The following is a 24,795-nucleotide window of genomic DNA, read 5'->3' on the forward strand; positions in this document are numbered from 1 at the left end:
GTGCACCACTGCATGCCCCCTTGGATCCACCCCAAAAAGAAACAAATCATTCATTTAAAAGAAAAAGTAAGAAATGTTTACCAGTTCTAGTTTTAACCTATTCTTAATTCATTCTAAGCTTCTGTTCAAGTAACAACCTTTTCAGTTTTTATTTTTCTGCCTTTCTTGCACCTGTCTCTGCCAAGGTGAGTGAAGACTGTTTGTACAGCTGTGGCTTTATTTACTTTGTATAATATGCTCTCAATTTTAGGTTGCATTCCCATTGTAATGATCCTTCTCTGGATGATCCAATCCCTCAGGAATATGCTCTTTACTTGTGCCCCTCTGGCCCCCTTCATGACAAATTGCAGGAGTTTTGGAGAGAGAGCAAACGCCAATGTGCAAAAAACAGAGCCCATGAGATTTTTCCACACATAACTCTTTGTGATTTCTTTACGGTAAGAAAACCTTTAAAAAATGTCTTGAGCACAACAGCTTTGCCAGTGTAAAATACAACTAGAAGGGTGAAATCTGGATTTGGCTGAGCATGGGTTTTCATTTGTACATACAGCTATTCTGCATAAAACTTACTAGTAAAAGTGATGTGAGCAAAATCCACTTGTGGTTGTTTTGTGCGTGCACGTGGTCTCTACCTGTGCATCACTTGCATACACAAATGCAAAATTAATTCTCACAAGGAGTGATCCAATGTACAAAGTTGTGCGTGCACAATTAAGTGTCATCTTCTGGAATTCTTCCATCCTAGTGTATGCTGGAACAGTGGCTGAACTAACTGCATTTATTGCTCTCTGAATTTAAAAATCTCATTGAAAAATATTTGAATGCTGAATGCTCTGGAGTGTTGAGGCCAACAAAATGTTAGCTACGAGAAGCAGGGAGAGTAGGAAAGGGAAATTATCAAGTCTTGTGGGAGTGCAGTGGCTGGACTCAGATGCTCAGGGTCTCTTATTTGAAATTCCATATATGAATAGGTGTATGCAACTGCATACCTAATTCTTGTGTGCAGCTAGCATGACTGTAGCTTTAAATCAGATGCTCGAGCAAGATGCTATATTACCTCTTGTGGACCTTCTAGATATGCAGTTACCAGATTTGCCAAATGACTGTGAAAATAAGGTGTGCAGTTTGCACAGAAGAGCAAACTCTCAAACATGTATCTTGTGTGGCAGCCTCCTCTGTATGAATGCATTTCTCACTTATTTTGGATGATGACTGGAGCCTGTTGCTCTCAGTTTTGAAATTTCAGTACTGAGGAAGTTCCATGTGCTAAAAATATCTATTAAAAAAAGGTTGTGCTCTTTGCTTTTTTTTCTTGTTAGCGCAATCTTTATTTCAGCATCCATCATAAAGGGCACATTGTGCACCTTGGTATTGCCAAGGGGGAACATTTTTAAAAGTGGCTCAAGTCCAGATTTATAGCGCTAAACTCCAGTCAATGTCCTTTGATGTATCTAGACCCTCAGGCATATGTCGTTCTGCACTGGAAGAGAGCAAGCACCACTGTGCATTGAGAATTGTGCCTTAATGTGTGTGTTGATCTGGGCCCAAATGACTGGAAAGTATAAAGCAGAGGTATCAAAGTCACCCCACGCTACACCACAGGGCTCCTCACGGGCTGTATCTGGAAGAGGTGGCAGTGGTGAGGTGAGTGGCATCAATGGGGCAAAAATTGGCAGCCAGAGGGGTTAAGGCAGCTATCATTTGCTCCTCACCACTGACACATCCCCAGTGGGCTCCACGTCCTGGACTTTGGCTGGGCCTCCTAACCTGCCCTGAATCCCAAACCCTCTGGGGCCCCACAGGCCAGAAGACATGGCTCCATAGGTTGGATATGGCCCGCAGCTCTGTGTTTCACACCATTGTCCAGAAGTAACCCAAAACCAGACTTACAATATAAGAAGCTTAAAGATGCAGATTAATGCCTAGTAGGCCATACTAATGTGCCTAAGCTGCTCACTTAGGTATGTTTGTAAATCCCTAGGCACCAATGTCTATACCTTCAGGCATCTAAATACTGATAAAAACCTGGCCGCTATGCACTTCAGAGCCAAAGTCTTATTCCAAATTATTTATTAATTTGTAATGAATTTACTGCTCTTGAAATATGCCCACAGTCAGTCTGGATTAAGCAAAGAAAGGATGAATAAGCAGCGGCATCTGCAAGTTCTCATACAATGCTCTTCAGGTGTTTATGATGGAAACATTTCAGCAATTAGAATGTAATTTACACTGCACGAACATTCAGTACTCATCCTTCCTGCTATGATGCCAGCAAGAGTGTCGATTAGTACTTAATTATGATGGTGGTTTTGTGGTTTGAACATATGCCTGCTAGAAAAGGGACTGTTCTGTCTGATTTTTTATAAGTCCATGCATAATTGCCAGATGGTTAGATCTTTTGGTCACTTCCTACCTGAATTGGATATGATCAGGTAGTTTACAAGTGAAGGGAATATTCCATAATATCTCTATATTATACTCTGTACTGGAAGTATTCTATTATAATATCAAAATGTTGCATTGCTCAGCCTCTCTTGCATTGTTGCAATGACTCTCAGAGAAGCTGAACCAGTGACGGTTGGATGATATTGATTTGTAATGCATATGCCAATATGTTTTCTTTTTTAGTGTGAAGACCAGAAAGTGGAATTCTTATATGAAGCCTTGAAGAAAGTTGGTGATAGGTTTTTAAATACCTTTCCACCAGTCCCTTCCCTATCACTACATTCATCTACCAGCTACCTTGGGTTTTTTGTCAGCGATAGCCATGCAAATATCATGAAAGAATTTGCTGTGGCTTTTGCTAGCGAGGCTTCCGCCTTAGCAGGTATGATCAACATCAGGTAGAAACTGAGCAGACTGTAGAACAAAACTGGTTTTATTCATGGATTTTCTTGATATAGCCTAATTATTTAGAGAGGGAAGAGCCAAGGACTCTGAGGGGGGTGATAAGCATTTTACTGTGCAGCTGTGGGATGTGTTTACAGATTACAATGAAGGACAGCATAGAAAGCCTCAGTAATTCTTATATCTTAATTGTACTGAAATAGTCTCTAGGGGCATTTTTATGCATGCTGTGGAACATGGCACTGGGCGCTTTAATTAGCGAGCTGCACTAATCAAAAGCACTCATGCATCACATGTATGAGCGTCGTCGTGCATCCCTGTGCTGAAAAAAGGACAGTGGGCCACTTTGAACTAAAGCTCATCAAACGTGTTTTATTTCAAAGTGCTCCTCCACCTTTTATTCAGTGCAGAGATGCATGGGGACGCTCAGGGGTGACATGTAGGCGGTACACGTGCACCCCCTGGGCATGGCAGTGCACCCCCTACAAAAAGGTGCCATTGACAGTCACCGCTTGCCACCTGCCCTCCACCCCACCACTACCGACACTGCCAGCAGCATCTGTGGGTAGTCGCTGACCCGCGGGAGCTCCCACTTACCGCCACCACTGCTGTGCTCCCACCATCGCCGTGCCCCCCCCAGCTGCCAGGGGCACGCATCATTCATGGGAACACTGATACACATGATGCAAAAGGCTGCTGGAGCACATCAATTTTTGTGCTCCAGCAGACTTGCTTAATCGAGTCTGCACTGACCGCTGCCTTTCCAGTGCATCAGAGTTGGCTCCGCATATGTGTGTAGGAGCTCCAGTCATGAACCAAGACACCACTTTGCTACATGGTGTGTACAGATAAAACAAAAAGAGGGTCCCTGCCCCAGGAAGCATACAGGCCACCTACATGGCAGGAGATGGTGCACACATACAGAGAGATGGCAGAATTCAATGAAATAAGGAGAACAGTGGTGGGAAGCATGTTAGGCAGTGGTCTCAACACACCAGTAGCTTAGCCTTTGTAATAGTTAGTAAAGGGAACAACAAGGCCCAATGCAAAAAGAAACAGAGTAATTTTATCAGAATAGCTTCCTGTCATAGAGGTTTACCACTCATTACATCTAATTTCATCAGCATACAGAAGATCTGCACACAGGTGCTATGCATCTCCCTTTAAGCCACAAATGTTGATCCTGGCCTCCTTTTCTGCCCCCTGAGTTTGCATGGGTAGTTGTCAACCTATGGCTGCACTAGCCAGGACTGCTTCTGCTTGGGAAAGGGAGAGGCAGATGTGATCTTTGGGACTCTAGCTCTCTCCTTGGGTGAGGAAGGAAGTTGGGCTGGAGGTTCCTTCACCACATTTCCCTCTTACTGTTAGTGCAGTAAGGTAGTACGAAGCTGTAGAATCTCCTTCACTGAAGGTTTTCAAGGGGAGGCTGAATAAGTGTTTGAGAGCAATGATTTAGGGATAGCTTTCTTGCATTTGTGCCTGGAGTTGGATAACATATTCCTCAAAGCTGCTTCCAACCCTGTGTTTCTGTGATTCTATGACATTCACCTGGGGGTGGAACATGTAAATTCCAGTCTGCTTCAGCAAATGTTTATTCATGTATTGATGCAAAGGGAAACACCATCAAAAGGCGACTGAGAACATCCTGGTTTTGTATCCATATAGCATAGGGACTACAGCACTCCCTTGGGCGTGGGTTCAAATCCATTCAGGCAAACAAATTTAAATCCAGGTCTCCCACCCCCTAGGTGAGTGCACTAATCCCAAGGCTATTGGATAAAAGTGGGGAGAGAATAACAGCAGCATCATGAGGGATCTAAATCCAGATTTTCTTTTTACATCTTAAAGTATTCAGTTTTGGGGTGATCAAAACATTTTTCAGTAAATAAACTGTTGGCCAAGAATTCAGTCAGCTCTACCATTATTACATTGTTTAAAATGCTGCATGGAAGTCACTAGTGTACAATTCTGCTCCTTGGTGCTAGAAAGACTAATATAATGTCAACATCTGTGAACAGCATAGGTAATCTTAATTTTATTTGGTGATATCATAGCATGATTCTTTAATTCCTAGATTGCCATGTGAAGCCTTGTATAAAGCAGCTCCACCTTACTTTGGCTCATAAGTTTTATCCTCACCATCAGAAGACCTTGGAACAACTGGCTAGATCTATCAACCCAGGAGAGGGTTGCCAGTGGATAGCTACTCTGTACTCTAGGGACATGCGCTTTGTACATTACCAGGTACAGCATTATTTATTCTCCTTTAGCCACATATTTAAAAGCCTTTCTAACACAGATTTGTTTCTTTTTGTTCCATTGAGAAAAAATGTGTCTGTGCAGAATCCATTGGCTCAGTTTAATGAAAGAAGTAAATCAATCCATTGATTTAATATACAGTACTAGTATACTAGGTACATCCACAAACTAAAAAACTGTGTTCAAAATCAGTAGAAGATATCTATGGAGAATTATATGATGATCTGACATGCAGATCAGCAGTATTTAATTCCATACTCTTAACAAGCAAACCAGATTTTTTATGGAAGAGGAAAATAAGGAGACAGGAAATACATAAATAGCATTTGAAAGTAATAGTATTCTTTCATGGAAGATCATTGCTTTCCTGGGCTAGGGGTGGTAATCCCAACTGTACCAGTCTGAGAAATATCTGTACTCAATATAGGGAACAGTTCTGTCCCTTATAATTTTCTGATTAAAAGAGCCGCGATTAAAACTGGACACATTTTTCATTTTTTAATAAATTTTTTTAAATGTTCATGTTGATTTTTCAGCAGTTTTCAAACATATCATTCCAATACAGTATATTGTGCTATTCAGGATCTTATAGCAGGATTTTATTGGCAATATGGGAGAAATGAAAATTGTTGTGGGAAATGTACCATAAAATATTTTATGTAGTTACTAATCTATTGTTGTTGTACGTAACTTTTTTATGAAGACCAAATGTACTGGACATTCATTTTATGTATATATTGGACCTATACTATTACACTCTATCTCTGCTAAAGAAAAGTGTCATCCAAAAATAAGTTACTGTATACAAAAGGCATTGATTTTTCAGTGTACAGTGCACAGATCTTCTCTGAAATTCCCCATAATTTATAATAGAGTCCTGGAAGTGACATTTTTTTTATTCTCCATCAGACCTTGCGAGCAATTTTCCAATACAAGCCTCAGAACATTGATGAACTAATGCTGAATGCTGGGGATTTGATATTCGTTGACCGAACACAGCAATCTGATGTCAGTGAAGGCTGGGTGATTGGTACCTCACACCGAACTGGCTGCAGGGGATTTCTTCCTGAAAATTACACAGAGAGAGCCAATGAATCAGACACATGGGCTAAACACAGGTTAGTGAAACTCCTCTCCATAACTGCCACAGGAATACATGAATATTGTATACCGGGCTCCCTTACATGATGCACCACAATAGCAGAGTTCTTCTCTTGACTCCCCCTGTTGGACTCTGTTGGTTGATGTTGGACACCTGCAAGGAGGCTGGTTGATTCTGGCCAGCTCACTCCAGCACAGAGTTCTTGCTTAACATCACCCAGCACCTAAGGAGTTTGGGAAAGGCTGTATGGGCAGAGGGCTTAGGGTTGGCTGTGCAATGTAGCACATAGCATGCAAATGTATCATGCAGTAGCACCAAAAATTGGAGAAAATAGGCCACTGAGAGTTGAACAAGGGTGAAGCTTGGGAGCAGGAAAACCTGGAGAGAGGCAGACAACCTCCTGGGTTGGAGTTTGTGTCAGAGCACTGTTAGTTTCTTTGTAATAAAGCCAAACCTCAGAAAATTATTTTCTAGAGTATGTGTGTATGAATCTATTTCAGGCTGTCATCTACTTCCCTTCCTTTTTCCATTTTCTTTTCCTTGTTCACTCATTCTTTCCTGGTACTCATCTGTACCTCCAAAGGCAAAAGAAGAAAAGAAACTAACAAGACTAGGCCTATGGTCACATTAATCACTTCTCCTGTGTGGCATCTTCCATCCTTCAGTATTTCTTCTTTTCTTTGGTTTTTAAGTTTGGCTAAGCAAGAAATATGTTTTTGTATGTGTGTAGAAAATGCCAAGAGCATTCTGGCAGCTCAATTTATACAGGAAAAATATTATATAGAGGTGTATGCTACATCTACATGTATAATTATATAAATAAATATTATATATATTTATATATATAAATGTATATATACTATATATATGTATATATATGTGTGTATGTATATATATAGTGTGTGTATCTATACACACTATGTAGTGTATATATAGTGTGTACAGATACACACACAAACAAATACACATGTATATAAAGGTATACAACATACAACCTCAAGCAGGAAATTAACTATTAAGGCATCTGACAGCACACATCCTTCACACCTCCACCCACTGACACCTCATTTTTAGAAGGACATCACTAACAGTGCAGTACAGGTTTATCTCTGACTCATCAGGGACACAAGACATCCATCTCTTTCCTAAAATCTCCCTGACAAGCTATATACCAGACTCCTCCCACATCCCCAAGCATGGCTTCTACACAGTTTGGAGGAAACAAGCATACGTGGCCTTAACATTTGCAACAACGCAGTGCTCTTGTATGAGACTTCTCCAGTGTCTTTATTAGAAAGAATCTTGAATACAATATTAGGTTCTGAGTACTTTCAATAGTTCCTGTTGTTTTTTGGGGTTTTTTTTCCTGAGAGGAGCCTCTCTTTGATAACAAGTATAAAAAGTGACTACTTGACAGTGATTACAGCACTTTATTTTCAAGTGCTTTTTCTAACTCTAATGAATAAAAACAGTTGTTTTTTTAATGAAGACTTTGATTCAAGAACATTCCTTTGAAGTAAAATATATATCAACAAATGAAGTGATAGGGGAAAAGGTTGATGAATATCCTCAATAAATCAACCAGTAATACATTTAAAAGTAGCCATTCTTAAATGCTGTAGCCTGCTAGAATGTATGCAGGTTAGTGATCAGTTCTCAAAAACTAGCAATGCTTTTGCTAAGAGTGGCTGGAGAAAATAAGACCCAAAACATGAACTTTCTTAAATGGCTGCTGCATAATTAATTACCACTCATAAACTAATGAACAGTATATTTTAAAATCCATAGAAAATTCAGTCAATCTGAACAGATGATGTGCTATCAATTTAGGGAACTTACTGTATCTTCAAAAAAAATAATGATGATTTAATTTAACTAGAGTCTATTTTTACCATAATTGCATAAGTGACTTTAAATCAGTTGCAGATACATTTACAGTTTTATAAAATCCAAAGTGCTGCTGCATATGAAGGAACTCTCAGGATATATTAAAATTGATTTTTCTGACAGAAAAACGCCAGGGAAAAACAAATTTGGCATATGTTTGCATGCTGTCTTCATTTCGTTAAAAGATGGAGAAATCCATAGACTCTGTATAGCGAAATGCTGGAGATACTGTAATCAGGGAAATCCTGTATGCTTCTGGCAGGGTCAAGTATACATTAGAAACAGGAGCACCCTACCTTGCCAGTTTGCTCCATTCTCTGTGTAACAGGAGATGAGCATCTCTCCTGTTGATTTTTATGGCTTGTTAACTTCCTTAAGGCCAATCTATATTTTATACAAGTGTGGGAAGCAAGCATAGTCACTCTACACTGACAATTGGTATACATACATCTCAGACTGAGATTAACATACATCTCAGTCTAAGAACACTGTCACACCAAGTTTTGCATAAGTAATGTGGCAGAAGATACTTTTTTGCATAACCTAAACATATAGATAACTTAAATAAATATATATATATATATATATATATATATATATATATTGTATTACTTACTACTTCTCCTTTCCTCCTGTTCATGTTAAGGGTGACAGTGATAACTAGTAATAAGATGTAGAAGCCGCTTCTCTACGTCACTGCCACTGTGATCTTGATATCACTTCATATCAAAAGGCATCTGTTTCATTTCCTGTGCTTAGCTCTGTAGTCACATGCCCAACAGATGATACAGATAAGAGCTCAACTTGGTGTATAAAGGACTAAAATATAGTCCTGTATCCTCGAAGGGTGGAGGGAGGGAGCTAACCATGTATAATTTCCTGTTTGACACTTACATTTCAGGAGGTTTACACACATGGCTTACCATCATATACTATAGTTTAATGTTCTAACATGCTTTTCTTAGCTTAGGAGTCGCATGAGCAAATGTATAGAGAGCATATAAATGAAAACTTGGAACAGGAAGTATTCTTGTTTAATAAGAACCTTCTTATGGCTCAAAATGTGCTTCTCAGATTTTGGAACTGGACATCTAGGCAGAAGCAGAACTGGTCATCCCAGAACATGTAGATGGAAAATTTTATTGCCACTACACTTTTGTCATTGACTAGGCAGCTGAACCAGTGTTGACGGAAAGGGAGGAGTGGTAATATGCTGTGGTGTAAGACAGCAGTTAGGAATGTGGTAGCCAGAGCCGACCCAAGCAGGGTGTGGGGCCCAGGGCAAATCAGCCCATGCAGGGCTCTTCCCCTGCCCCAACCCCATGTGCCCCAGACCTGAAGAAGCTGCCGCAGCCATCTGCAATGACCCGGGCGGGGGGCAGGCAGTGAGTGGCTGGATGCAAAGCCAGTGGCACAGAGTTGCCACGGCTGCTCCGCCCAGCTCCACAGGGCCCCCCAAAGCGCAGGGCCCTGGGTGGTCACCTCAATTTGCTCCCCCCCAGGTACAGCCCTGGTGGTAGCCAGTAAAGTATCTGGCCACCACATTATGAATCCAAAAGTATGAATTTGAGACTTGTTCTGGATTTGTACCAAGTGCTTGTATCCCCTCCCCAGGCCTCCATTGACCCAGCTATAAAATGAGTTCCTAGTCACTGAGTTTGGGGAATCAACAGTGGCTGGATGTAATGCTAGCCACATCACTCCCTTGTGTGTTTTTATTTACATAAACTGGCATGCCTCATATCATGCCAGTCTGATGGGTCATCTCAGCTTTGGCAAATCTTTGACCCAGTTCAGCCAGAGCTATATCAAAGGGATATGTCTGATACTGTTCCTAATGCGGTGCCACTTAGTCTCCTCCTATTGCTCAGGGGCAGGGGGATGGGGGTGCAGGGGTTATGACTCATAAATTAGCCCAATGGGGGATATGAGCACAAGTCACTTTGAGGATCTGGATTTACTGTGATTTGTGAGTCAAACAAATTGTCCCAACATGTGTTGCTTGCATTGAGGCTACAGCCAAGAAGGTCCACATGTCCATGAAAATGTACCCAGTCATTTCATAACCTGTTGACTCATTTAGCCATAAAAAAGGAAGGAGGGACAAAAGAGATGTGAGGGCCAAAATCTTGGAGGCCTCAAGTATTAGAACAGTGTAAAAGTGTAGTTGTTAAAATCTCCTTATTTTGTGCATGGTTACATCCTTTGTAAAATGGTAATAGTAGGGTGATACCAGGAAGGAGCCTGAGCCTTATTCAGCACTGAAGTTCATTTGGAGTTTTATCACTGATGTTTATGGGCATAGGATAGGTAGTGGTGACAGTTGTCACAGAGGTGACAAGAGCAAGCTGCTTCCTTAGCTTTCAAAGAATGCACATGTTATGATAGTATTGTTCATTAGCGAAAAACCTGGCAAATGACAAGTACTCTGGCATCACTTTTTCACATGTATTTTGGAGAATAACATCAAATTAGCACACGATGGTGCAACTCCTTTTGAAGTAAAAAAGAATTTTGCTTTTGACTTCCCTGTATACAAATCCATGCCTTAAGAATCCTATCTTTCTATAAGTCGTTGCTTCTATTTTTCCCACAGGGAATACACACTCATTCCATCTTCTAGACTGCTCACCAAAGATGAAAGTGAACCTAGTGCAAAGCTGAATGGTGAAGTCCATAATCCAATAATGATGAAGAGTGTAACTAAGATGCTTGCTTGCCAGGTAATTGTTTTTCACTTCTTACTGTTTGACCAATACATAAATGACACAGTATGTTCATATAAACATATATTTTTAAATTAACATTTAATGGAGTATTTTTGTTCTGTTTGAATATTTTCTATAAATATATTGTTTTTACCATGTATTAAAAACCTTATGCAGATCAAAATGTAGCAAAAGAAATGAAAAAATGTACGTTTTCCTAAATGTGCTGACACACTTCTCTTTATGTGCAAAGAATGAAAGGATCTTCTAGATCAAGGAAAGGCCTGTATTCAGATAGGGAGATAATCTGGCAAATATTGTTCACACTAGTGGTCATGTCTACACGTGTATTAACGTGCTTTAGTTAACGCACATTAAATCTAGTACCTCCTGGCTCCTATATATGTGCATGGAGCCTGTTCCGATGCGCTGGAAATCCGGTGCATCAGAGCAGACTCAATTAATCGAGTCTGCTGGAGCATGGTAATTAACACACTGTGGTAGCCTCCCATGTTATCAGTGGCCCTGTGCATCTACACACTGAAAAAATACCAGCAAGGCACTTTGAAATGAAACACATTCAATGAGCTTTATTTCAAAGCACTCCACCGCTACTTTTCCAGCACGGGGACACTGATACATGTGATGTGTGGGCACTTTGAATTACCTCAGCTCACTAATTAAAGCACCTGGTGGTGTGTCCCACAGTACATGTAAAAATGCCCTCCATTGTGAGGTACTAAGAAAATATGCATTAGCCTGTCTTAATGTGCATTAACTAAATAACACAATTTATTTTAGTGAATTCTAATGCACATTAAAGTGCGCATCTACACGTGCATTAACACACTTTAGTTAATGTGCATTAAATCTAATACCTCCGGGTGCCTATACATAAGCGTGGAGACTGCTCCAATGTGCTGGAATTCCAGTACATCAGAACAGACTTGATTAACTGAGTCCAGCAGCCTTCTGAGTTTCACGTATCAGCGTCCCCATGCTTAACGAACTTTAGTTCAAGTGTCCCCATTGCCATTTTTAAGCACAGCAACACTGATACAGGAGATATGGTGGCACTTTAATTAAGCCGCTCTAATTAAAGTGCTTTTGGAGGCGCTCTAATTAAAGCACTGCCCCCCTCCCCGAGCATATGTAAAAGTGCCCTCCATTCTGAGGTCTTAATACACATTAACTAAAGAGCATGGTTTTTAAGTGACGTTTAATATGCATTACCCTATTTTAATTCTCATTAACTCATTAGAGAAGCTTGAGAGAGTCCAAAGGAGGGCTACCCATATGGTTAGAAGTATGGAGAGCAGGCTATACAATGACAGGCTGAGAGACATAGGTCTGTTCAGCCTGGAGAAGAGAAGGCTCAGAGGGGAATTGGTGGTAGCCTATTAATATATAAAGGACATGCATCAGGGACTGGGAGAATGTCTGTTCACCAGGGATCCCCAGGGGAAGACTAGGACTAACGGTTATAAGTTTCTAGAAGACCGCTTTAGAATAGACATAAGGAAAAACTTCTTTACAACATGGGTGTCCAGGGTTTGGAATAGACTCCCCACAGAAGTGGTACAATCACCTACTCTGGATACATGGGCGACTGGTGCCGCCTTAGTCATGGGGGGCACGTGTCTCCCCTCAGACCAGTCCCGCTGATCAGGGGGAGGGTGTCCCCGCAGCAAATCTCACTGCGTTAATGCACATTAAAATAGGCTAATGTGTATTAAAGCATGCATGTAGACATGCCCAGTGGCAGCAATGCTTCTGTTCCAGTGAAGAAAAATCATCTCTTCTGCTTACAGCACGTACTTCAATTTTGGAGGGCTGATTGAGTGGGGCGGAAGTGTGTGTGGTATGGAAGCAAATATGGTAATAGGTACTAATGGATCCTTCCTGTGTGAGTTTGTCCAATTGTCTCCTGAACCTGGTTAAAAGATACCCCATTTATTCATCCTTCCTGCCAGCTCCTCCTCTGTGATTTGGCCAGGTCTGAACTATGTAAACATGCACTTCAGAAACCTAATTTTTTTGGAAATATCACTTCCCAGCAGAAGATAACTGGCAGCCAGAACGTGGAGGGAAGTTCTGGTCCAAACCAGATGGGCCCAATTGCAACAGAATGCCTCCCATGTGTGTAGCAGAGGATTAAGGCGTTGCTATGTCCATGTTGTCCACACATTAGGAAAATGGAAAACCACACAGACACAGTCAACCAATTGCTGCATACAAATATAAAATGCAGGGCCTGGCAAGCTGACTGTATAGCTTCCCTGGAAGTATGCTGATGGCTTCAGCAATATAAGGCCCAAGCTATTTAAAGGGATATTTCCCAACTCCTATATACCACCTGTATTTTTGAATAGACTGATGTATTCATGATCTGTATTATAAAGCTAAAATAAAATGAATGGATCAGATTTCTATCATACCTGCACTGACATTGTTCCGTTAAGCTGCTGGGAATGTAGAAAAATGTGGACACAGAACACAGACTTGGAGCAGAAAGTGTTTGTCTTGACTCCTAAGCAGAGCATTAATAATACTAGGATCTGTTAATGTAATTCATGCCTAGAGCACTCTTTGGCCTTGCATCTCCACACCCTGTGCAGAATATGCTGACACACTTCTCTTTATGTGCAAAGAATGAAAGGATCTTCTAGATCAAGGAAAGGCCTGTATTCAGATAGGGAGATAATCTGGCAAATATTGTTCACACTAGTGGTCATGTCTACACGTGTATTAACGTGCTTTAGTTAACGCACATTAAATCTAGTACCTCCTGGCTCCTATATATGTGCATGGAGCCTGTTCCGATGCGCTGGAAATCCGGTGCATCAGAGCAGACTCAATTAATCGAGTCTGCTGGAGCATGGTAATTAACACACTGTGGTAGCCTCCCATGTTATCAGTGGCCCTGTGCATCTACACACTGAAAAAATACCAGCAAGGCACTTTGAAATGAAACACATTCAATGAGCTTTATTTCAAAGCACTCCACCGCTACTTTTCCAGCACGGGGACACTGATACATGTGATGTGTGGGCACTTTGAATTACCTCAGCTCACTAATTAAAGCACCTGGTGGTGTGTCCCACAGTACATGTAAAAATGCCCTCCATTGTGAGGTACTAAGAAAATATGCATTAGCCTGTCTTAATGTGCATTAACTAAATAACACAATTTATTTTAGTGAATTCTAATGCACATTAAAGTGCGCATCTACACGTGCATTAACACACTTTAGTTAATGTGCATTAAATCTAATACCTCCGGGTGCCTATACATAAGCGTGGAGACTGCTCCAATGTGCTGGAATTCCAGTACATCAGAACAGACTTGATTAACTGAGTCCAGCAGCCTTCTGAGTTTCACGTATCAGCGTCCCCATGCTTAACGAACTTTAGTTCAAGTGTCCCCATTGCCATTTTTAAGCACAGCAACACTGATACAGGAGATATGGTGGCACTTTAATTAAGCCGCTCTAATTAAAGTGCTTTTGGAGGCGCTCTAATTAAAGCACTGCCCCCCTCCCCGAGCATATGTAAAAGTGCCCTCCATTCTGAGGTCTTAATACACATTAACTAAAGAGCATGGTTTTTAAGTGACGTTTAATATGCATTACCCTATTTTAATTCTCATTAACTCATTAGAGAAGCTTGAGAGAGTCCAAAGGAGGGCTACCCATATGGTTAGAAGTATGGAGAGCAGGCTATACAATGACAGGCTGAGAGACATAGGTCTGTTCAGCCTGGAGAAGAGAAGGCTCAGAGGGGAATTGGTGGTAGCCTATTAATATATAAAGGACATGCATCAGGGACTGGGAGAATGTCTGTTCACCAGGGATCCCCAGGGGAAGACTAGGACTAACGGTTATAAGTTTCTAGAAGACCGCTTTAGAATAGACATAAGGAAAAACTTCTTTACAACATGGGTGTCCAGGGTTTGGAATAGACTCCCCACAGAAGTGGTACAATCACCTACTCTGGATACATGGGCGACTGGTGCCGCCTTAGTCATGGGGGGCACGTGTCTCCCCTCAGACCAGTCCCGCTGATCAGGGGGAGGGTGTCCCCGCAGCAAATCTCACTGCGTTAATGCACATTAAAATAGGCTAATGTGTATTAAAGCATGCATGTAGACATGCCCAGTGGCAGCAATGCTTCTGTTCCAGTGAAGAAAAATCATCTCTTCTGCTTACAGCACGTACTTCAATTTTGGAGGGCTGATTGAGTGGGGCGGAAGTGTGTGTGGTATGGAAGCAAATATGGTAATAGGTACTAATGGATCCTTCCTGTGTGAGTTTGTCCAATTGTCTCCTGAACCTGGTTAAAAGATACCCCATTTATTCATCCTTCCTGCCAGCTCCTCCTCTGTGATTTGGCCAGGTCTGAACTATGTAAACATGCACTTCAGAAACCTAATTTTTTTGGAAATATCACTTCCCAGCAGAAGATAACTGGCAGCCAGAACGTGGAGGGAAGTTCTGGTCCAAACCAGATGGGCCCAATTGCAACAGAATGCCTCCCATGTGTGTAGCAGAGGATTAAGGCGTTGCTATGTCCATGTTGTCCACACATTAGGAAAATGGAAAACCACACAGACACAGTCAACCAATTGCTGCATACAAATATAAAATGCAGGGCCTGGCAAGCTGACTGTATAGCTTCCCTGGAAGTATGCTGATGGCTTCAGCAATATAAGGCCCAAGCTATTTAAAGGGATATTTCCCAACTCCTATATACCACCTGTATTTTTGAATAGACTGATGTATTCATGATCTGTATTATAAAGCTAAAATAAAATGAATGGATCAGATTTCTATCATACCTGCACTGACATTGTTCCGTTAAGCTGCTGGGAATGTAGAAAAATGTGGACACAGAACACAGACTTGGAGCAGAAAGTGTTTGTCTTGACTCCTAAGCAGAGCATTAATAATACTAGGATCTGTTAATGTAATTCATGCCTAGAGCACTCTTTGGCCTTGCATCTCCACACCCTGTGCAGAATACAGGGATGCTGCATGGTTTTGTTTTACCGTGACTTTCCTATCACAAACCCAGTGTAATGCAGAGCCATGATACTCTTAGAAACTGAGTGTCAGGGCAGAGCATGGAGATGGGAGGAGAGGCAGAAGAGCTAGCAGTAGCTAGCAGTCAGGAACGTTAACAGCCCTAGAGGAAACAGTGAGTCACTGCAAAGTAAGGGACAGCTGTCATCCCACTACCTCCCAGAAAGCGCAAGTAAAGTGGCACTGGGAGCAAACTACTCCTACTCACACTATTCTAGCATTGAGCAAGAGCATTGCATGCACTGAATGCATATGTCCCGCAGAAATGCTTCCTGACACTGCTGCTTACATGCTCATTGCACACACATCTTTCAGAGTTGTAACTGAATCCACAGCCTGTTTCTTGCAGCTTTTTACACATCCGTTCTGAAAGGCCATAGGATGGAAGTTCCCTCTGCCTCAAACCAGCATAGCAAGCCAACAAAACCCTAGTTGTGAACCATAATCCTCCCACTGTTGTACTGTAACATCTCTTCTTGAAGTTGAAAAGTCTTTCTCTTGCTGCAGAGCTATGATATGGTTTAGTGTACAAGCTCTCTTCAAAAGTTTCTCATTCTTTGCATCTAGAACCCCTCATGGGGTTCTCATTCTCTGCATCCTCATGTATTCACTCATTTTGATGTGTACCACTGGAAACATATAGCTGTAGCTTGTATACCCCAGCAGTGATGGTAGACTTAATCAGCACTGAGGAAGTTGTTAAAATAGTTTGACCTACTTCTGAGTTTGAGCTTAAATTTGCTTTCCTCAAAGCAGTATAATATACACATAGAGAAGATTATTTGAATTTATAAGAAATATATTTTTTACCTATAAATATATCTACATAACTGTCAATGATATACACATTGGACAGATTTTAAAGAAATCCAGCACTGTTTAAGATATGCATGTGTGTGTCAAATCAAAAAGAGAAGGGGATAATCTCTGAGTAGAAGCTTTGACTTTAATATCGGTCTGAGGTTAGTTCCTGCCTCTATCACATATTACTATAGACTTTGTCTAAGCAACTTAGACCTTCTTTCACTAGTGCAAGAAAAGAAAAAAAAAGATATTCTCTGTCCTGGTATAGACAAGGAGTTATGCCTGTAACACAGAATCATAGAAAATTAGGGTTGGAAGGGACCTCAGGAGGTCATCTAGCCCAGCCCCCTGCCCAAAGCAAGACCATCCCCAACTAGATCATTCCAGCCAAAGCTTTGTCTAGCTGGGTTATGAAAACCTCCAAAGATGGAGCATCTACCACATCTCTGGGTAACCTGCTCCAGTGTTTTACTGCCCTCCTGGTGAGAAAATTCTTGTGGGCAGAAGTGAGAAAAAAACCTTGTTAGCTAGCTGGGGTAAATGCTATTTTCCTTCTTTTGTTTTACCTCAAGAAAATAATGTGCATGGAAACTATAATAGTCTTGTCCATGCTAGAAGCTCACATGCTAGCAACATACCCTTTTCCTAGAGTGAACATGCATTTAGAACCTAATCTGTAGCCTACTACAGTCATAACAACTTTCCATTGACCCCCAAGGGACACAATATTAGGTCTCTGTGTGCCTAAGAACCTCACCTGTAAAATGGGGATAACAACACTTCCTTCTTTTCACCCTGTCTCTTTTTTGTCTTTTTATGTTATAAGCTATTCAGGAAGGGGACTGTTCCTTATTGTGTTTGTACAGTGCCCAGCACAAAGGCACTAATATCTCAGTCATAGGTTCTAGGCGATACTATAACCAAAATAAATGATCTCATCCAGCTTTCTCAGAACATTACTGTCAGAAGAGGCCTGCTGGTGATGCGCCATGGGGAAAGACTGGATCAAGTTTTTGGGAAATCCTGGTTTCAGCAATGTTTAATGGCAGATGGTAAGTAAAGGAATGGGTAGACTGGCTCTTAACAAATCAGATTTAAAAATGATGATGATAATATGTGAAATATAAACTACTGCTTGGAAATGTTTGCAAACCAGAATGAAATGCTAATGCTGAAAAATAGTTCATAGACAGAAATAGTTCATAGACAGAACACCTTGGGTCTGGGCACACGAACAAGTTACTAACGAAGTAAAAGATGGGAGGGGATTTACCAACTGCCAGTTGCTCTTCAGTAACCAACCTTGTGCATGGTTTTACCCCTTGATCAGCAAAAGCTAAATTATAGTAGTTTAGCCCTTTTCATGGAGGAGTAAACTGCCATAAGTTAGGTTTTATATGCTACTTTGTAAGAGTATGTATATGGGAAGTTATTGTAGAGCAGATGACACAGTTATCTCCTATCCCAACAAAAAAAAGCAGGTTTTATGAAAAACCGGTAGGATCGCATCATTGGTTTTAAGTGAAAATTCAAGTTTTCTGGACTTTGGAGGGTGATTCTGAGGTAAAACAAATAGTCTTTTTTTTTTTTCTTTTTGTGGGAAATGGGAAAGAAATCATTGGGCTGAAGATCTTCTGGGTTATGGTAATTTTTGCTAGGAAAATATTGACAATAATAAGAAATGTTTGCACAGCTTTTACCAATATATATGTCTTAGTTGAATCCTACACAGCAAATTTCTCCTTGTTTGTTTCTCTGTTGCTCTGCTACTTTGGGAGTCACAGGAGATGTATTGTTAGTTATAAGAGGTCTCCCCTAGGACTTAGTAGGACTCTATGAACATTGCTCCAGATTCATTCTGATGAATTTAATATGCATTCTCCTTAGGAATTGCTATTTTTGTCATCAGTGGGACATTTAGCTAGTTCCAAAAATCTAATCCTAACTAAAATACAGAAGAAAAAAACTGTACCTACAGAATGAAAATTCATATATGTATACTCAGGTACTACTGCATTTATATTTATGGATTCAATATTCTGTTTTCTTTCAGGAAAATACCAAAGAGTGGATCTGAACTTTCCTACCAGTTTACCAAAAAGAAAGGACGGCATCAAAAATTATGAATATGATCCTCCTTTATCATATTGTGGGATTTTCCAATCTAGACTTGTAGGCAAGTTAAGCATTATTCTAATATAATTTTAAGGGGATCGGAAGGAAGCTATTGTGACTAGTGAAAGTTTATTCTTGCTTGGTAGTCTTTGGGATAGTAATTCAGTATACCCACTCAACTGGTAGAACTCCTTTATTAGACAGCAATTGGAAGATCTCACCATTTCATGATGGTGCTGTACTATGGAGATCAGTACCAATTGTTCATGTACTGCAAGAGTCTGTCTGTCACTTCATGGCAGGGAATCAGTAGTGTAACTAAGGGGCAGTGAGCAGAGCACCAGCCCCAGGTGCTGAGTCGGGGGTAGCAGCCAGGGGTGGGTAGATCCAGGAAGGGTGCACTGGTGTGCTTGCTCCCCTTTTTGATTTCTGGTCTACCCTTTTAAAACCAACCACCTGGCAGGGGCAGCAGCCTTTCTAGTCAGACAATGCTGAAGGAGCAGCTCATTATAATCTACCTGATCCTTCTAAACTCTTCATTCCCCAGGTATTAATAACCTTCTCTTCTTCTTTTTAATGGCCTTGATATTTCACCAATTAAGCTATCCTTTGGTCTTCAGTTCCGCTGTTTGTTGGCTGCTCCGAGTAATGAAGCTCCTATTTCACAGCCTTCAGATTGTTTTTAATACATTCCAGTGAAGTTATATTTGTTTTTGTTTCAATCTTAAACTGAATAATGTAGTCCTAGGCCCCTGGCATATTAGTAAAGCTTCTACTTTATTTTTTACTGGAGAAAAATATGTGTTGTTTTATATATGATGATGCACCTTACCATCTGCACCCCCATTTTCAAAATTCCAGATACACCCACGGCAGCAGGTATTGGTGCTGCCAGTTGGTGCTGCAACCAGCAGTGGTGATCCGGCCACTGCCACTGCCCCCTGCACTGATCCTGCCCAGAGTGCAGAACTGTTCAGTTATGCCTTTGCAGGGAATAGTCAAGACATAGCAGTCCATTTGTTTCTAATCTGTAAAGGAACACCATATCATAGCATATGTGTTAACTGGCTAGAGAGAGGGCAGCCTTGGACAAACTTTTCTAGTTTGTAGATTGTAGTACAGTAACTCATTGTGAGTATCTGACATTGGTTAGTACAAGCCAATGATGTACAAGATCTTTCTATTACCTGATTTGATAAGCATATATTTTAATAACAGGTTTATACTATAAACACTTCCTTCACACTGTCTGGTGTATGTATGTCTAAGCCACATATCACCCAAATATTGAAATCTCATTTACAAATTCAAAATTTACTTTCCATGACTGTTTTTCTTACATTGGTTTAAAATGTGGTCTTTGCACAAGCATTCTGGCCACTAACGTAGTTCACTAGAATATTTGGGGAAAATGAATAAAGAAAGGGGTAGGAGTCCATTTCACAATCAACAAAGATCAAATAAGTATTTTGCAGCAGTTTCTTATCTCTAATTGTAAAGGAGTACATATGATGTGCCTTCCCTTCTAGGAGAAGCTTTGTTGGAGAAAGAAGTTGCAGTTAGCTCCATATACTCTTCACCAGCACTCCGCTGTATACAGACAGCTCACCATATACTACAAGGTGGGTTAGCAAAATAATTCATTGTTCTTGCTGCAACTAGAATGCCCAGATCAGTATTCCACTACAGGTGCTGGCAGATGAACTAACTACTGTGAGATAAAAGGGGGTGGGAGTTTGCAGCACATCAGCTGTTATGTGGTGGCTATCTGTGTGCAAGTTTTTATATGGAATATGGAAGCTAAATGACTGTAGCTTAGCCTTCAGTGAAAGAAAGCTACTACTTTTAATCAGTGAAAGTAAATCAGTTACAGAACTGCACTGCTTTTTAATATCTACCATTTAATTTATCAGTGACAACAGAGCCTTCTGTCTAGAGCAAGGGGTACGTGACAGTGTGAGCGACTAATGCATCTTCTTTCCTCTATGACAATGTAACCCTATTCACTTGAATCCCTGTACAATGAAAATAAAATGGAAGAAAATTATTTTAATATAAATACATGTCAGGTGAAATAGAATGTATGATTCCTAGCTTATGCTGGAATTCTTGTACTTAACTCTCAAATGATTTTGGGACAACAGTAAAATATTTCCAGTACAGTGAAGGGACATTAAGAGGATATGTGAAGAGCAATGTCTCTTCCAGTTGTTTGTATTTTCAAACAAAGAGGTTTGTGGTACTATTAAAAGACAGATTTTTTCTTCTTGAGGACTTCAATATGCTAGATCACCCAAATATTTATTTGAAAACCACAAAACCATAGATAGTTTTATTCCAGAATAAAGAGGAGAAACTCTGTTTCTTCTAGGTGTTTACAAGAGTTAAGATGACTTCAGAGAGAAGAAAAGCAAAGCTAAAACTGTCTGTCTTAAAGAGAGAGTATATCCTCTAACACTATGGGCAGTTCCACATGGGTATTAAGCTTCTAACCTCTACACTGAAATTAAGTGACTAAATACCAATTCTGGGTCTGGCTTTGTGCTCATAAGTCATGATTTACTGCTTTACCAAGGAATACTTGGCAAACCAGTATATAAAAAAATAACACAAAACACTATTCTTGACATTTACTTGGAGTGTATCATCCCCGAGGATAGGTCTTTGTCTCCATTTTGTTTTCTGTTTTGCATAGTACAGGTGACATCAGTCTACAAATAACAACTTAAAATGTGATGCTTGCTTGCTATTACTGTGGCAAGAATATAACGATCCTTGGTTATTTGTGGCTAGCTTCAGAACTTTACCTATTTATTAGGAAGGATTATTGTTATGGATGTAGAAAACTACAGCTACCTGTAATGGGTGGGAAGTATGCTTTATGTTTTTTTGCTTTAATTTACATTTTATTATAAAATTGTTAACAATGAATAAAATTGCCTCTACAGAATAAAAATAACAGTTTCCAGTGTACCTTTCTCTTTTTTATAAATATGTATACTGTTTGTGACAGGACTGAAACTGGAAAAAAGAATTAAGATCAGGTTGGAACCTGGACTCTTTGAATGGACCAAATGGGAGGCAAGCAAAATAATTCCTACCTTTATGACACCAATAGAACTGACAGAGGCTACGTACAATATAGACACCAGTTACAGGTAAATTCGGCACATTTTTTTTTCTTTTTTTTCTTGACAATTCTTCGGTATCATAACTGCCAAAAATGAATGATTCAAGATTTGGTTTACTGATTTCAATAGAGTAAGTAGGGTCTGATTTAAGGCTTGATTCCAAAATAAGTTGCACAACAAGTTCTTTCATATGGGTCAGTCGTATTTGGCAACGTAACACGCTAACAGGCAAAACATTTTTGTGAAGGCCGGGATTCACTTGACAACACTGACTTCAGTTCTGCAACATCCAGCCCATGGTTTGTTGTATGTCAGCATATACATATTTTAGACATTAACTATGGTCATCAATATTTTATTTTTCTCTTGAAATAAATGTGAGACCACTTTAAAAAAATGGGTCAGGAAAAAAAAAATCACTGAGAATTCCTTTCTTTAGCGCACAGTCCAAGTAAAGAGGTCAGAAAAGAGTAATAGCAGGGATCCTGGTTTTCTCTGATTTTTAAAAAATCCCCAATTTTTTATTTAAAAAAAAACCCCCAAATCCACATTTTTCCGTGATTTAAATGAAACACCACTAATATATAGATTTTATACACACACACACACACACACAGAGAGAGAGAGAGAGAGAGAGAGAGAGAGAGAGCGATGTTTCATTTTTCATTCTTTTTTTTTTAACTGAAAATTGGGGATTTTTTAAATCAGAAAAAACCAGGATCCCTAGTAATGAGTATTTTGTAATATGTCCCAATGGATAACTCAGAGCAAGGACTAAATGATAGCAAGATTTTGATTTCAGTTACTCTGGTAGCTAACAAGGTTTGCCCAGATTTACAGGTAACACTTCTCAAAGATGAGGTAAAGTCACCAATCTCTGCCTCTGAGACTATGTACAGATGTTACACTTAGATTGATCTAGCTAAATCAACCTAAGTTTTGGACTGTACACAAATTCAGGAGGTTGAACCAAGCTAAAAATGGCCTCCTGATCTAACTTAGCTCGCTCATGTGTGGATCTTACACTTAGATTGATCTAACCAGGATTTAGGTCGATATAAGTGCTGAGCACTACAGATGTTAGGAAAGGTTAGATCAGGCCAAATGGCTGGCCCAATCTATTTTAAATTTACCAAGGAGGTAAACTACAGAGATCAGTCTAATCTGTGCCTAATCTAACATGACTATGTGTTTGACACAGACCCGCTAACCCCCTCCCCTGGACCTACTAACCTCCCCCACTCACTCCAACTTACTTAGATTGGGTTCCCAAATGATTCCTGGCATTGGCAAATATGTACACATGGGGCTAGATCTATTATCATGCACCATAAAGTAAGCTGTGTGATTGTACATCAGGTCCTGGGAATGTGTGCACACTTTCACAGAGCAACCCCAGGGCTGGGAAAGCCCAGTTGCTCACCCCAGCCTCAGGGCTGTATTTTTCCTTCCTTCCCCTCCCATCCTGATAAGGCTAACTTTAGCCCCCCAGTCCCTTCACTTCCAGACAGACAACCCCTTCCTCAGGCCTACCAACACCCGCTGCAGACCTGCCCGTCCCCCCAACTCTGCTAACCCCTCCCTCCCCCCATCCCTCCGGTGGACCCACTAGCCTCTCCAATCCCACAAAACCCCAACCAATCCCCACCCCCCTGATCCCACCACCCCCACCCATGGTGCTGCTAGTCTCCTGCAGACCCCACCAGTGCTCCCGTGGACCCACTAGGCCCCCTGGTCCTGCCATCCCCTTCCTCCAACCTGACTTGCCTAGATCAGGCTCCCAGTACTGGCAAATATTTGTAAAGCTGGCATACAACCTACAATCACACCACTTAAAAGTAAGCGGTGTGATTGTAGATTGCATCCCTAGAATGTCTGTACATGGCCTGAGTTTCTCCCTGCCCCAGGCAATGGCAGCAAGTACAAGGAAAACAGGAATACATTTCCCAAACATCCTGGAACACAGTAATGAAAATCAGAGTGTTAGGAAGAGATGAATGAACAAAAGGCCAGACAGCTGCTGCTCTAATTTACTAGACTCTCAGGATGTTAAATGTGCCATTATAATAGATTTTTATATTGAACTGAATAGTAGGTTTTGTTTTGGTTTTCTCAAAAATAACCACACCCCTTAGCAAAGTCGCTTCACATGCAATTCTGCAGTTTGGTGCACTTTCTAAACATTTGCAAACCACAGTGGAACAGGAAATGATAACAACCATTGGACCTGTTCTAGTCCCTTTTCTTGCTCACAGCATTTGCAGTACATGACCAGACTTAAGAAATTACTCATCTGCTAAAGGTAAATCATTCTGGAATTTCCCACATGTATATAAGAAAAAGAAAAGGTTGTTCCTTTATTATATTACTCACAGCTAAGTAAAGTCCTTTGCTTTAAATGAGTTGATGGAGGAATCCTTTCATTTTCCTGGATCAACAGGTATTCAAATGTATGTCACAGCAAAGGTGCTAGTTTCTCACTTTCCACAGCATCTGTCTAATTTCAAAACACACACACATAGCCATCGCCCAACTGATGTAACAGAGGCAAGGCGTAAATGGCAATCAGTAAAACATTTCTGAGAGGAAAGTTCTGTAGAGCCACAGCATTGCCAATTGAATATGCCACAAGCTCAGTCAGGCCCATCCAGCAACTTCACTATGTGCACAAGTTATAAACCTTTATGGTACACATGTATAGCAACAATGTTATTTTCTTCTCCAGAGTACCATCACCCTCCTTTTCTAGTCTCCCTTTCCCCAGGTGAGCACTGAAAAGAGACGGACTTTCCTAGCCCATAACCTGACATGTTGGTGTTACAAAAGGTTGATTCCTGTCATGTAGGCATCAAAATCCACTGG

General features: G+C 40.6%; 1 protein-coding gene across 1 annotated transcript in view; it reads left to right on the plus strand.

Moving 5' to 3' along the window:
• UBASH3A (ubiquitin associated and SH3 domain containing A) overlaps positions 1 to 24,795 on the plus strand; it is a 37,869-nt gene that overhangs the window by 4,087 nt on the left and 8,987 nt on the right. The window contains exons 3-11 of the mRNA XM_025191057.1: positions 251 to 437; positions 2,629 to 2,827; positions 4,922 to 5,091; positions 6,016 to 6,224; positions 10,692 to 10,818; positions 17,631 to 17,739; positions 18,741 to 18,863; positions 20,332 to 20,424; positions 21,816 to 21,960. Coding sequence (XP_025046842.1) covers positions 251 to 437; positions 2,629 to 2,827; positions 4,922 to 5,091; positions 6,016 to 6,224; positions 10,692 to 10,818; positions 17,631 to 17,739; positions 18,741 to 18,863; positions 20,332 to 20,424; positions 21,816 to 21,960 — 1,362 coding nt within the window. The remainder of the gene's footprint in view (positions 1 to 250; positions 438 to 2,628; positions 2,828 to 4,921; positions 5,092 to 6,015; positions 6,225 to 10,691; positions 10,819 to 17,630; positions 17,740 to 18,740; positions 18,864 to 20,331; positions 20,425 to 21,815; positions 21,961 to 24,795) is intronic.

Source organism: Alligator sinensis, unplaced genomic scaffold (genome assembly GCF_000455745.1).
Source record: "Alligator sinensis unplaced genomic scaffold, ASM45574v1 scaffold643_1, whole genome shotgun sequence".
NCBI lineage: Eukaryota > Metazoa > Chordata > Crocodylia > Alligatoridae > Alligator > Alligator sinensis.